Source organism: Calidris pugnax, unplaced genomic scaffold (genome assembly GCF_001431845.1).
Source record: "Calidris pugnax isolate Ruff unplaced genomic scaffold, ASM143184v1 scaffold138, whole genome shotgun sequence".
Taxonomy (NCBI): domain Eukaryota; kingdom Metazoa; phylum Chordata; class Aves; order Charadriiformes; family Scolopacidae; genus Calidris; species Calidris pugnax.
Genome location: NW_015090858.1, coordinates 1,438,784 through 1,454,014, shown reverse-complemented (window position 1 = coordinate 1,454,014; position 15,231 = coordinate 1,438,784). Strand labels below are relative to the sequence as shown.

The 15,231-nt window shown below is 42.2% G+C and overlaps 1 protein-coding gene across 1 annotated transcript in view; it reads left to right on the top strand.

Annotated features, from left to right (window-relative positions):
* Positions 1-15,012, top strand: part of MAPK1 (mitogen-activated protein kinase 1) — a 31,717-nt gene extending 16,705 nt beyond the window's left edge. Inside the window, exons 4-9 of the mRNA XM_014944041.1 lie at positions 4,323-4,439; positions 5,326-5,440; positions 6,002-6,133; positions 8,128-8,237; positions 8,955-9,082; positions 11,034-15,012. Of these exons, the coding sequence (XP_014799527.1) occupies positions 4,323-4,439; positions 5,326-5,440; positions 6,002-6,133; positions 8,128-8,237; positions 8,955-9,071 (591 nt within the window). The 3' untranslated portion in view covers positions 9,072-9,082; positions 11,034-15,012. The remainder of the gene's footprint in view (positions 1-4,322; positions 4,440-5,325; positions 5,441-6,001; positions 6,134-8,127; positions 8,238-8,954; positions 9,083-11,033) is intronic.
* Positions 15,013-15,231: the final 219 nt, after the last annotated feature.

Genomic DNA, 15,231 nt, shown 5'->3' with positions numbered 1-15,231 from the left:
ATCTGGAGGCTGACTTTGAAACAGCCTGTTTGAGAGCTGGGTGGCAATACTCATCTGAAGCAGAGTGGTGTTTACCTAGAAAGTAAACTCAAAACCGTGTATATTCCAAGTCTTGGTTTCTCTGTGTTTAAACTGTTAATTGTTCAGTGTTGGAAAAAGACTTCATGTTAGTGAGCAACTACAATAGCACCAGAAATGCAGCACTGATTAGGCGCACAGCAATTGCTTGGAGAGAGAACATTTCTAATTTACATTTCCAGTGACGGGCTCTGTACTAGTTAATATTACAGAAGGATGATGTTAGAGCTGTTATGCCTCTTGGAAAATGTCAGCTCAATGCTTAGTGGCATTCAGTAAAGCAAACCAAGTGTGAAGGATTAGAACAGAAATAGAGAATAAAACAGAAAACATGCCATTCTATAACTTTCTCTTGGTTTTGAGTCTTCAGTTCTGTGTGATCATAGGTATCACACTTCTCTGTATGATACCCTTTCAAAATGAGGAGACCAAGACTTCAAAGTGCTTCTCTCCGAATCAGGAAGAGCTATTTAGCCTGGGTCCCTCTGCTGGAAGATGCTGCTCAAGGAAAAGCAAGAACACGATAGAACTTGATGAAATTGTCCTAGGGAGGGTGAATAGAGAACAGTTGTTCCCTGTCTTTACCTATGACAAGGCAGGGGGCGGGGGGGAATGGAAGGGGCCGGTGGCATGCTCCGGCTGAAAGGACATTGGGAGTTAATTTTTGCAGCGTTAAGCTGCGGAATTTGGTACCACAGGGCACTGTAGGTATTACAGATAATGTGACTTAAAAGAACGCCAACCCCTTTGGTAGAAGAAAAAGCTATTGAATGCTCTGTCTGGTTTTGAGTCCCATGGCAGCAAGTCCCTGGAAGGTGGGAGAGCCGAGCAGGAAGCGGTGTGTTCCCTGTTAGACTGGGTGGGGTGTGTTTGCTGGTGGCCACTGATGGAGCCAGAGGATGGAGCTTACCCTACTCCGCTCTGATGCGGTACAGCTGTGCTTGTTGCATACTCTGTTGACCTAATTACCCTGTGTTTTTTATAGTAGCTCTAGCTTTCTCATTTAAAAAAACCCAACAAACCAAACAAAAATACCCTCTTCAAAATGTAAACCAGTTGCTGGCCGTACAAGTTTGTTGCAATTCCAAGATGTGTCCTTGCTGTTCATATGCTGATCCATTCTGAATGCTGGCCCCATGGTCAGTTTGCTTTACATTCCCACTGCTGCTTGTCAGCCTTTCCTAAAGCCTGGTCCTGCTGCATTGGCCATTCTGGGTGTTGCCATGGGATTGCAGCAGCTGTTACAGCAGAGCCCTTCGAGGGATTAACCTCTTCATGAAAGGAATGGAGAGAAATCTATGACAACTGTGCCATAGAAGCAGGAAAGAACAGTTTGAGTGTGGCGCTGTGTTAAGTGCAATTAAAGGCAGTAAAATAATAAAAGGCAATGTTTTAACACAAGATGGTAATGAAAGAGTAAGTAAACTCACTGTATGGCAAAATAATACAATATGACCATAGTGAGTACTTTTCCAATTTCTTTATAGGATTTTAAAACCAGCATGTCACTGCAATATGTGCTTCCTCGTGCAGAATGGGGGAGTCTGTGTGACACAGCATGTGCTGTCTCAAACCTAAAGGGAACTCTGGTGGTGTGTTCATGCTGCATCTAAAGTTTAAGTAACAGAACTGGAGAGAAAGCTGGTACATGCTTAGGCCTTGGCTGATGAGCACTGAACTTGTACTAACTTGTTTCTTTTAGGGCTGTTGTGCCTGTCTGTACATCAGCTGTGTACATGCTTACAGTGTTGGTTACTGTACTTAAAACACAGCATGCTGTTAAAGCAAACAACTCAAAATCACGCTTTCAGAAGCAAGTTTGTTCATCTTGAGTGGTAATGCTCTTAGCTTCTTTCTTCAATGGTGTTTTGAGAGAGCTGCTCACCTCTTCTGGAGCTCCAAGTCCTACAGGTTGTAACAAGAGCTGCTTCTTTCTTCTCCTTTGAAAGTGATCTTGACTTCTGGGTCATAGATTCCATTTGTAGGAAAGACATGGGTGAGTCTCTGTTGACACAGGTTGTCTGAGATCCCTATTGCTTGTCCTAAGCAGCTGAAAGGCTCAGGGCAGATGTGTGGAACCTAAAGCTGTTTCTCCTTCTTTAGGCCATGCTACAGATTTAAGTGAGACCTTAAATATAACTTACCACATAGGGAATGAAAGTTTGTGAAAGTACATAATTAAACTTAACTACTGTCTCTTGATATATTTTTTCAGTGAAAGATTAGATTTGAGAGTCTGTGAAAACTACTGCCTTGAAATCTCTATCCAGTGAGAGTCCTGGGTGATACAGATGCTGGTTGTCTCTTCTGCAGGCTGGCATCTTTCCCACAAGAGAGATTAATGTATACTGACATGCTACAGGCTGGAATATATGCAAAAATACTAGCTAACATTTTTAGAAATATTTTTCACATGCTTTCATGATTATCTGCATCCAACAGTTTGACCTGGTTTACAGTTTTGTAAATTAAATGTTACATAAAAACTATCATGACCATATCATTTTCCTGGGCCAGTGGCATTAATATTTCAGAAAATGAGGTCAAAGTTATTTTAAACAGATTCTCAACTGGTGTGTTGCAGTGTCTTCAGTGCAGCAGCTTACTCTGGCACAACCTGCTGCTTTACTTGGTTAAAACATTAACACACCACATCAATATTATTTATAAATTGTGCTTTTCTATCTACATAGAGAACACTCCCAAGTATTAAACATCCAAGAACTGTTAGATACTTTGGAAGGAAGGTGATGAAAGAGGGGTTTTTTGAGGAAGACTGCAAGTTATTGTTTATTTCAGGATTTTACTGATTACTCTCAAGATGCAACTGTGTGAATTTATAACAGCTAAACTTAATGGAAACCTCTTTTTCCTTCTATACAGATATGTACGTTACACACGCACAGACTACATGATGCAACTTCAGATATTTCAGTGTATTAGTAGTATTTAATTTGCTTAGTAAATGGTCATATGTACATGATCCTCATAAATCTTCCCATCTGCTTCATCCAATTTTAAGGCATCTCTGTTAAAAAAAAACAAAACGCAAAGCATACCTGATACTGACTACAAGAATGTTGCTTTGAACAAGTGGAAGCTAAATATATATAGAGGATGCTGGCATTTTATTTATTTATTTAGTGGGAAATGTATTTATTTAGTGCTACTTCTCTCTCAGTAGTATCTATTCTGTCTCTGCAAGGCATGAAGCGTTGACTGACACACCTGGGTCTTTCATTATGCAGGTTTTTATTCTCTGCTATGACTTAGTCAAAATGCCAAGAAAATTTTGCCTGTCATTATGTTGCGCTCTCAGATTCTTTCTTCTTTTGTTCTAATTCAGATTTAATTAAGATTGAGAAGCCAACCTTCTGCTGCTGCTTTGACTTTTACCAATTATTTGAACAGGCACAGTGGACTCACAATTTTACTTTTCCCCAAATAGGGCCGGACCGAGCAGGACCCTGCCCTCTCCTCCTTCCCCTGCTGCCCCACTGCTGACAGCCCCTAGAGCCTCCTCCTTGCAGCTAAACCTTGGTGCCTTTCTCTTCTGTTCTGCTTTACCTGTTTCTGCTCTTCTCGGCAGGAGCTTTTTGTCATTTTAATCAGCTCTCTTTGCCATTAATCTTCCTTTCCATCCCAGGTACATTTTTCTACTTGAGAGATTCACAGACACTTTCTTTAATTCTGTTCTTTCTCCTCACTGGACCAGAGTGTGTCTTTTTTCTTTTGTCTTAATAACAAATTATAGCACTTTGCTTATGTGTAGTACTATAATTCTGCACAAGTTTTGTCTGCCTGCATAATTATTTTCTGAAGTCCATAAAGGTGTCCTCTACAGTTTCTTCACCTCTGTCTTTACAGGAGACTCTTCTGGTTATTTGTGCTGATTCTGTGTAAGCTGCTAGTGGCACAGGAGGCAGCTGTCCCTTGCCACCTCCAGCAGAGAAGGTGTTAAGCCCAGAATGGAACATAAATTGTGCACCAGAAACATCTTTTCTTCCCAAACCATTTATTCTTCCTGTTCCTGGCATGGCCTAATTGGATACTTTTTGTACTTAATCCAAAATGCTTTTCTTAACCTTTGTGCAATAATTTGTTTCTATAAATATAGGTTCCCATGCTGTGTTTGTAGGTGTTACATCATGGGCTAGAGAACGGTGAAATAGTAATGTTGTAGTATTGGAAGCTGTATTGTCTCATGCTTTTTTTTTTTTTTTTTTAAATTTCTTTAAAACCAGATTTGTGACTTTGGACTGGCTCGCGTTGCAGATCCCGATCATGATCACACAGGATTCTTGACAGAATACGTGGCCACACGCTGGTACAGGGCTCCTGAAATCATGCTGAATTCTAAGGTGAGAGCCTCGCTGTGCTGTGTGCTGCGGCTGCTGCTGGTTGTTCACTGTCAGCACCAGGTCTCCTTCCTCTGCCCTCGGTGGCTTTAGGATCCCAACAGACGCAGGGTCCTGAGGAAAAGTGGTAAAGGGTTTGCAGTGCAGCTACTCGCCCGCAGTAGGTTTGTGATTCCAGAGGCAACTTCTGGATACAACACTGAGTGATGGTGTGTGTGAGCTCCCGTGTGTCCAGAGGTAAACTTGTCCCTGTGGCACCCCGGCACCAATGTAACGTGTACTTCCCAATAAAAGCCTTTCTTATGGGTAGTGCAGGTTATCCAGACACAAAATACAGACATTAGTTCCATTCTTATATTCCGTTTAGGGCTGTAAACACATTTTGCCAGTTCCTTACCTGCTGTGTTTTACAAACCAGCGAACCAAGTCTGGTTTGCCCTTTCGCCCCCGATGCCGAAGGCTCTGTCCTGGTGTGGGGTCTGGGTCCTGTTAGGAAGAAGGATGAGTTTGTTCACATGTGTTCAGTGTACTGTTGGGAGCTGTAGAATTAAGAAGAATAGCTTGTTTCCAAATTTTGTTAGTGTAAATTTGCTGTAAAATGAGGGAGTCTCAAAAATTTGCAGTTGGCGATATGTTTAGCTAAACATAGAGAATCCCTTTGGAAAAGCGTATCTTGTGTACTTCAGTTCTCGCTACCCCTTCAAAGCAGTGTTTTGACACACAATTCTTAATTATTTCATTCTGTACAGAAAAATCAAGCAGCATGAACCAGCATGACTCATCTGAAAAAGATTTATTTGCGTGCACTTTCAGAATTCACTAAAGTAACATGTTGCTGCAATTATGCAAAAATTCCTTTGACAGAGATGTGTTTTTGCGTTCCTGGCAGGGTTACACCAAGTCTATTGACATCTGGTCGGTGGGCTGCATTCTGGCAGAGATGCTCTCCAACAGACCCATCTTCCCAGGAAAACACTACCTTGACCAACTGAACCACATCCTTGGTGAGCTTTGTGTAACAGTAGCATTTCCACAGCCCCCTCTCTTTCTCCATCCTCTCTACTGGTTAAACTGGTCCTGGGCACTCACTGCTTCCTGATGGTCAGTGTGTAACATCTGGATCCGTAGGTGTGTTGTCTCCTCCCCGTAGTTATTTCTGCAGTGATTTCTACAACAAATCATTGATCTGGGGGGCTTCTTACCAGTTTATTTACTACATCAGCAGAGATGTTTTTAAAATTAACATTTTTTTTAAAAAGCTCAAAAACACTATTAAGTCCAGGTAATTTCTTTTTAATGTCCATAGATACACCACTTAATTGGATCTTTTAAACAGATTACTGATCATTAGAAAACGCAAATGCGTTTGTTTATTTACAAGAAACAATAACTTAAACCTTCTTGGTAAAGGTTTCTAAAAAAATTCCAAGGTATTCTGTACTCTTAAAACATTTAGTCTGAAATTTTCTTCTCAGCAGCTTTAATACTGAGTTTTGGCAAATGAGGTATAACCATTTTAATGTGCTTTTCATAGAATGCAGTACTGTTTGTATTCATTTTTTTAGGTATTCTCGGATCCCCTTCCCAAGAAGATTTGAATTGTATAATCAATTTAAAGGCCAGAAACTACTTGCTTTCCCTACCACACAAAAACAAGGTACCATGGAACAGGCTGTTTCCGAACGCTGATCCCAAAGGTATTTCATGCTCTACTACATTGTACCAGATCTTCAGAAATGGAAATGTGCAGCAAAAGTAATGGCAGGATGGGATTTTTAAAACCACCCTAAGAATTTATCTGTATTGGAAATGGAACATGCAGCTCCCTAAAACAGCAGCCTGAAACGCACATACTGGGTTATCTTTTTAAAGCAATATTTAGTAACTCTAAGATGACATGCTGTGATGCTTGATCTTTTAACTTTTGTGTAAAACATAAATCCTGACTCTTGCTACTGTCTTTGGAAACGCCATAAGTTACTCAAGTTCTGAACACGGGCCTTGGATTGTGAGGTTGAGCTGTGTTTCTGCAGTGAGGCACAGCTCAGCGCTGGGCTCAACAGAGCCTGGAGCAAAGAGGAGAGTATCAGTGAAAGCTTGGGTCCTTCCACAGAGTGAAGGGTTAAAATTGTATGGGTTAAAAATGCAGTTAGGAGAAGCAAGGAGTGTAATAATTGTTGCCTTTCCTAAGGCTTTAGGAAAGGGTAACTATGGTTTTGTTTTCCCAGATAGCTTTTAAGTTGCCTTTTTTATATTCTACAGTTGAGGGTGGTTCTATTCACAGTACGGTGCTCTTTCCCCTACTCTGAACAACTCATAAGTCACTTTTCTTTACAACTGATACGATAATTTACTCCTAGTCAATATGGTCAGCTACTGATGGGCCGTGGAAAAGCTCATTTCTGCAGGTGGAAGCAGAGCTGATTATCCTTATCATTCAGAGGAACAGCAGTGATTTATTCTGCTTTTATTATTGTGCTCGTCAACGTGAGAATTGTTACCGTGGGCTCTGACAGCTGGAATTGTGTCGGTGCTGCCGGGGAACAGGCGTGCGCTCGGCTCCCGCGGCACCTTTCCCTCGCACTGCTCAGAGCAGCTCTGACAGAGCACGTCTCCAAACCCCTCTGTGTCAGTCATGCCAGTCAACAGCCTTGTGCACGACACGCTGTAGCGTGGAGCAAGCATGTGAGTCCCTGCTGTTGAGAAAACCACGTAGAAATATTTGATGTTGGTCACTGTGCAAGTTTGCAGCATTTTGAAGCTGCCGTTGAACGCAGTGGTAAAGCTCTGTGGTGCTTGGGATGCATCTTGTCCCAACACAACGCTGCATCTCCTCTGCTGCAGTAAGAAGACTCTACTGAAGTTCTGTGTCATGAGTGATGTGGTGAGGAGAGGAAAGGGAATGGAGTTTAGGATGCTGCAGGTATCTTTGGGCTTCTTCATTCTAAAACCATTCTGGTTTCTCTTCTTGGAGAAGGAAAATGTGTTATCATCAAAGTAGCTGAACAATTACAGTTTGTCCAGAGTTTCATTGGCCCTCACTCTCTGTCTTAGGGATCTTCAGGTTCTCTACGGATTCTTTACGAGTTGGCTTCAACGGGTTTTTACCTGAATCTCATAAATATGCAGCTATTTCCATCGTAGCAGGAGAGTATCTTCTGGGTGGCTGGTTGTGCTGGAATGGTTCACTGTGGTGATCTAGAACTCACGGCGACGTCTGGATGGCGTCTTTGTCATTAAACAGCCAAGTTCTCTTTTCAGAATAAGGACACATTCTCGATTACTTGTTCAGAGAAGCTCTGTCTTGGTTGGGATTTTGGGCACATAAATCCAAAGCATCTATTTGAGTGCAGAAAATGCCTGATCTATTCGGTTTCTGCTGTAGTTAACACCAGATTGTACCCCAGGATTCTACGTGTCCCTTCCCTCGGTGTTCTCTGGTGCCCAGGAGCCTTTGGGAGGGTCCCCTCCCTCCGAGCTGAGCCCAGGGCCGTGAGAGGGGCAGGCAGAGCCGCGCCGTTGGTCCCGGGCAGCCTTCTGTGTGGGGCTGCACTGGGGAGCCCAGCTGGAAATGGAAATTGGCCCAAAAGTTAGGGTAGCGTGTATTTTTCCCTGTAATATCAGTGATTATAACACTACTGTAATTTGGAGTGTGGATTAAACTCTTGTTCACTTTTTTTTCCCCTCCTAGCACTTGATTTGTTGGATAAAATGTTGACCTTTAATCCCCATAAGCGGATTGAAGTGGAGCAAGCTTTAGCCCATCCCTATCTGGAGCAGTATTACGATCCAAGTGATGAGGTAAGGACACTGTTAAAATGTAAACGTCAATTAAATGATGCAACAGTTTATTTTCTTCATTAGTTTAACAACAGTGTTTCTGCTGCTCTAATGGAGTTGAAGAATGAATTGCATGAATTTAGCAAATGTGTATTTCTGGTTCTAGTACCACAATTTGGAGGCAGAACACAATAGATAGATACTGAAGCGTTCTCTCCTGGAAAAGGAACTTCTCAGCCCGTTATGGTCTTGTTTCCTAATGTCTGAGATGAGAAGCAGAATAATGGAGTTTGCCATCGGATGGTGCACGTACAGCCCCCTCCAGCTGTAGTTTCATAGACAGTTCTGATGAGATTTCAGGTCACTTCTGGTGAAGAATTAGGGGAGGAGGAAATAAGCTGGTTATACTTAAGGGACAGACGTGGTTATTCCAAGAAATACAAATGTTTTGGATAATTTTTCTTCAGGTAGATACTTAGTTATGAGCCTTGAACAGATACTTTACCTCGTGGTTTATATTTGAGTAGCTACTTATTATGGTTTGATGTTAAATTTGGTAAACTAATATATAAAGCACAAAAAGGACTAATAGAATGAGTTCTTCCTTAAAGAATGCACGTTATTAGACATTTTTGTGAAGCACATTTTCAGTTTATTTTTCCCCATACAGGGACTACATGAAATTCAATAGAACAGTAATATTAACAAAAGTTAATAATGTTTCTTTCTATTCTTAAGCCTGTAGCTGAAGCACCCTTCAAGTTTGATATGGAGTTGGATGACTTGCCGAAGGAGAAGCTGAAAGAACTGATTTTTGAGGAAACCGCTAGATTCCAGCCCGGATATCGATCTTAAATTGTGCATAGGTAAAGGCACGGCAGGGCCAGCCCCTGGGGCAGAGCTTGGGGACTGTGTTACCACGAGTGAGATGTACAACTTGCCTCTTCTAGTGACAGGATCACGAGCTGTTAAAGGGCAGCTTTATGCTTTTGCATTTGGCATCAGTCCTAATCTTTTTTTTTTTTCCCTTATCTTTTAAAGATTTTACATTTTAATTTAAAATGTAATGCACTGATACTCAGTCTGACTTTTTCTTTTTTTTTTACATAATCAACGAACTTAACTGGAGTGAGGCTTGGCACGAGTCTGCCATGAGGCATGCAAGCCTCAGTAGTTTCATACAAAATTGGTCAAATACTCAATTGAATACTTTTTGTAACACTTAAAATCATAGAATCATAGAATGGTTTGGGTGGGAGGGGACCTTAAAGCCCCCCCAGTGCCACCCCCTGCCCTGGGCAGGGACACCTCCCACCACACCAGGTTGCTCCAAGCCCCCTCCAACCTGCCCTTGAACCCCTCCAGGGATGGGGCAGCCACGGCTTCTCTGGGCAACCAGGGCCAGGCTCTCACCACCCTCACAGTGAAGCATTTCTTCCTGAGCTCTAGTCTTGTGAAACTTCTGCAATACTGATAAAGTGTCAAAGCTTTGTGCCTGGAAAAGAGAAACCAACCAAAGCAGGCAGCCTGATCTAATTGTTTGTTTTATGACCTTGTAAGTAGTTTCTGTGCCGTTATCCAGCAGCAGCAGTGTTCTACAGTCACTGTTTTTTGTTGGTGGTTCTAGCAGCAAGGTTAAGTTTTGAGCCAGTGAATGTCCTTACTGCAAGAAATCCATAAAAGAAAGGAAAAAAAAAAAAAGTAGGGGAAACTTTTGAAAATACAGTTTTTACTTAAATACAGTAGCTTTTGTTGCCACTGGCTTGAGTATTGAAATGTACAGGAGTTCACAAATGAAGTAATTTTGATCTTTAGAAATCCTGTGTTGTGTTTATTTAAGCTCCTAGCTAGCATTTGTTGTACTAATGACAGTAGGTAAATCTGAGGTGACACACCTGGCACTGCAGCAGCGTTGGGCACAGGCAGTGCTTGTTTCCTGCCCCCGTCCTCCAAGGCTCATTCCGTACCAGGGCACCCGTGGTACCTGTCCCCATCTGGAAGGAAACCACACAGGTTTTTAGGATTAAGGTGAAACCTGTTGCCCATGGGCTGTGGGACCCAGGAGGGAGAGCAAGTAGCAGCACTGCGGTTAATGGTAGCTCATGGTCTGTGCCGCTTGCCCCTTTGCCAGCCCGTGCCCACCTCGGGTCTAGTGGGGATTAGGGGATAAAGGGATTAGGGATAAAGATATCACTGATCCGCTGCCAACGGAAATTTCTCGTTTGCTAAAAATGTTACCTTTAAATGCTACTGGGAAGAGTTGATTGGCTGATGTGATACTGAAATTTAAATACTGTACTGAGCTTGGTAATGATGTCCTGGTTGTTTGTGGTTAGAATTATTAGCTATTCCGTGTCACAGCAGTTAAAACAGAAGTAGGTGACATCCTGGTGAAGGCCAGTCCCCAGGAGTTGGATTAAAATGGGCAGTAACGGTCTTTTTCTGTGATTTCTGCTCCTCTACGCCCCCCTGTACTGTGTCAGCCAGCTCGTCTCAGTCTGTGTTTCTTGAGGTTCAAACCTTCCCCCTTGGCTGTAGGTTTTGGAATTGAGAAGCAATGTGAAAATAACAGATTCTTCGGATAACCAAATACTGTACTTCATTCATTAGTTATGATTAATCTTTCTAATCTTTTGAAGATTTCAAATTTTAATTGAAAATGTAACGTTCACTGTCTCTGGCCTCTTTACCGTGTATCAGTGCTGCTGTCTGTGGTAAACATAGTGTACGTAAAGCACAGAAACAAGAAATATGTGTGTTTTAAAGGGGGATGTTCAAGCTTTCCTCACTGAAATCTGTCTCTGCTCTTTTTTGTAGGACAAGGACTAAAAGGACTGGGCGTGCTCAAACGTTGCTGTTCCTCTTCCCAGTCCTTTACGGTTGGTCATGTCTCGTGGCCTCTCTCAGCTTATCCACTAACTCCTTTGAGCCATTCAGGAGGGCAGTTCCTGGTAGTTTTGGCTTTTCATGCTTTCAATGAATCTTTTAAGCCTGAAGAATTGTAATTGACACTCCTATGCGTAATGCCCGTTGTTGACCTGTTGCAGTACTGTACTGTACGTGCACCTACTGCTGCCGTATTTTAACTGCTTGCTTTCTGGTTTGAAAGATGCAGTGGTTCCTTTCACTCCTGGATCAATATCCACGAAGATAATTCATTAACCTGTAAGAAGTTTACACCATGAACTATGTTTTTCTGACTTTACTGAAGTCGCTGGCATTTTTCTTTTTTTTTTTTTAGAAAAGCTACTATTCAGGGCACTTTAAGTCAGTGACATCCCAGATTTTTTTTGCACTTCCTTTCTAAAGAGAAATGTTTAGCAGCCAGCGGAGTGTACCCCGTCACGCTGTGGATCGCAGCATAAGTCCTGCTCACGTTAATCCTGCTTATGCTCTTGTTTGGGTGTCCTGAGCTGTACGTGCAGGTATTCTATACAGCCTGAGAGCCACATGGGAACCCAACTTAATTGAGTTCATCCAAGAACCATTTTTTTCCATGTATTGACACGGTTTGTACCCTTTCTCCCTGCCGTTTCTAAAGGCGATGGTTTAAGGCTTACCCGTGTTGGAGGCAGAACTTCCCAAGCTCCTTCCAGGTAGTAGCGTTGGTAGGACTTGTGCAGAGAGCGTGGGTGGCAGCTCGCCAGCTGGTGGTTACTCACCGTCTGGTGGAAGATTAACAAAGAACATCGTGGCCTGATGACCTCATGGCGAATGCTTTTCTCTGTGGAAGGCATCCATATGTGGTGGCAAGCGAGAAACCAAAATAGGATGTTTCACTGCGCACCAGTGAAATGCTCCGAGTGAGGACCGATAGTTTTCCTATTCGAATCTAATCCCTGTCGTTCAGAATCCTTGCAGAGAGGAACACTGCATCTTTAAATGAGAAAGTTTGATTTTACTTTTGCTCCTACAGCATGTCGGCATCTCAAGTTCATTTCTTGCAACCTACACTATGGTGATTTGTAACCAAGCCTCCATGAGCTCGTGACATGAAGTACTGTTCTGGTGTCAAGTACTATCAAACTTTTCTGATAATGCTGAGTTAGGACAACCAAACAAAGCTAGCACTAAATAATGGTTAAAATTGTATACCTTTTAATGATCTTTTCAAGTATTTGTTACTGAAATTGTATAATGTGGAGTTTACTAGGTGTTCTGTTCCAGTGCAGTGCCTCCTTTTCTTTCCCCACTGCTCTCTGTGGTGAGAAATTTGCCTTGTTTAAAATAATTACTGTGCCCTCGCATGACTGTTAAAGCTTTCTGTGCAAAGATGATTGTCTAAGTGCCACATGCCTATGATTGAGAAAAAAAAATAATCTATTGTTACCTCTGAGTTGTGTTCAACTGAAATGCTATTCAACAAATAACTTAGGAAAAATAGTTCTATTTTTAGCTTTTCATATCTCTGCTGTCTTTTTCTCATTTTATTTTGGCAGCAGTGAAGAATGGATTGTATAAAGACTGCTTGCTAATATGAACAAAATGCACTTGTAATTCCTGGAAATAAATTTAAATCTTATATCTTCACATTAACATTAAGAATTAGTTTTTGGTTTCCTCTTGGGTAACGTGTTGGATGGAGATGAGGCTCAGTCGCTGCTGGTTGTAGCTCCAGGCTTCCTGTTCCCGTCAGGCTGCTCCTCAGAAACCCAGAAAGCCATTCACTTAGACCTCTCTGGACAAGGGTGCTTACGAGATGCCATTTCAGAACTTTCTTTTTCCTGTAGTTAAAGTGTTAGTCTGCCAAAACGAATTTTGAACAAGCAAGGGTTCCTCATTAAAGGGCATTTTCCATTGGGAAGTTCCTGTGGTACCTAAGTCTGTTGGGAACCCAGCAGGAGCGTTGTCAGGACTCTGCGCAGGCCGTCGGGGGGTCGGGGAAGGAGCCTGTGCTAAAAACACATCTACAGAAATATGCACTTGACTGTTGATACCCGTGTGGAAACGTCTCCTGGCGTTTCTGCACATCTTTACCAAAACCCTTCTCTCTCTCAGATTTGAGAAGTGGAAATATTTCTAGAGTCTCTGCTGCTTGTACCATCATCATTACTGCAGGAACCATTGGGGCACGGGTGGAAAGACGACTGTTACTGAAATCAGTTTGTGACACCTCCCTTCTAATTTATTAAGGAAGAAGTTTGGCAGCTTTCTTCACCCTTCTCTTTCCCAGTTCTTTTTTTAACGCTTTCTTTAATTTTGGATTTTTGGGGAGGTGCAGACTCCCCCCTGCGTTGTCTCCGCGTGAGAGGCCGAGGGTTTGCTTTCCCTGACCCCTGGTGCTTTGGGGCTCTGTCCCGCGGCCGCTCCCGCAGCGCCAGCCCCGCAGCCCCACCGGGTCACGGGCACTGTGGGGCTGAGCTTGTTGATGCATTAAATGCAGAAGCATGATTTATTTTTTTTGACAGATTTTGAAAATAGTTTAAAAGAAGGTGCCTATAACAACACTGTGTTAGGTCAGTTATTTCATCATTTTGCATTGATTTTTTTTTTTCGTTTCTTTTCTTTATGTAGTTTTTATATTTTAGAGCGGAGAACAGCAACTCTTAATGGAAGTAACACGCATGTTTCATGGTAAAGATGCTTTGGGAGTAAGGAATGTAAACAGTTCACTGTCAGAAACATTCCAACCTTACAGCTGAAGAAAAATATGCAAAGGCAGAGCTCTCGTGGATGCTTTGGCAAAGGAGCATCCGGCTCCCCCGTCCCGGCCGTGGCAGCTCCTCCTGGCTCCCCCCCTCTCACCGGGGGCTGCCGTGCCCACACGGAACCCGGGTCCAACGGGGTTTTCCGTGCGGGATGGGAAAGAGAAAACCCTGCTGTTGCTGCCCACTGTAATCTGCTACGGTGTATTTATACCATGTCGGAGTTGTTTGCTGAGCAACTGTACTATAGATTTAAACTTTATTAATATATATTTGCTTCTGTTAGTGTAGTTTATATAGTCCTTGGTTATTGATAAATTTATTGTGTTGTTACAGCACAGTGATATGGTATAAATATAGGTCTGTACGTACCCACAGTATACTCATGGATTTGGTCCCTTGCATAGTACTTTTATATTTGTACAGCAATGTCTTCAAGCAATCCCAGATTTTAGGGGAAATATTTTTGTAAATGCAGTGGTTTAAACAAAAATGTCCAAACAATCCTTTTACTAAGTTTTAAATACATTTGTGGTTCAAAATGGTTTAGTTAACAATTGAAATCAAGACACTAAATTAGTGAAAAGTGCACATTAGTAAAGTGAAGCTTACAATGGATTTGGCAGCACGTGCTGTGATCGGAGGCAGCGGAAGAGTCGGAGACCTTGGTGAATCGAGAACAAATCTCTGAAGGTTGGAGCTGGTTTACTTACTATTGTTGCCTTTTCTGGTGTTGTATCAGTGTAGAGCACTCTGGAACTACTCAAACCGCTTCGTCTTTGCTTTGTACTGTTGGTGCCTTCTTAGTCATGTACCCACAAGTCCTGCATAGCTCATTTAGTTAATGGTAAGTTTAAAATAAAACAGCAAAGGAAGATTTTATAAAAAAAAAATAAATCATTTTCTGTATGTTCTTATTCATTGTAACAATTAAACGTTTATATTGTGACAGATTTGTGATTTGGTTAATCTGTATAGATCAATTGTAAGTAGCAAAGGTTTATATTTCGTCTTATTCTTTTGATGTTGTAAACGTATGTGGTTTTCTTTTTTAAATCAGGTAACTTAATGTTCTGTTTTGTTTTTGGCATCTGAATCTTGTAAAAACAAATGCAAAGAAAATCATTAAATTGTGTCCCTGTATTACCAAATCAGCATAGTACTGTGCATGTATAGACTGAGGGGGTCGGGCCGTTCCACCCGCCCTGAGGAGAGGGATGTGTCTGTCACCCCGGGCTGCACTGGGGTTACACCGGTGTGACACGGAATTGGGGAGGCCGTGCAAAAAACCACAGGTGAAGTTTTGTTACAGACGGGCAGAAACGTTTCATCTTTGGTGCAAGGAAGTTACGAAGCCATCGGTGTGTGGA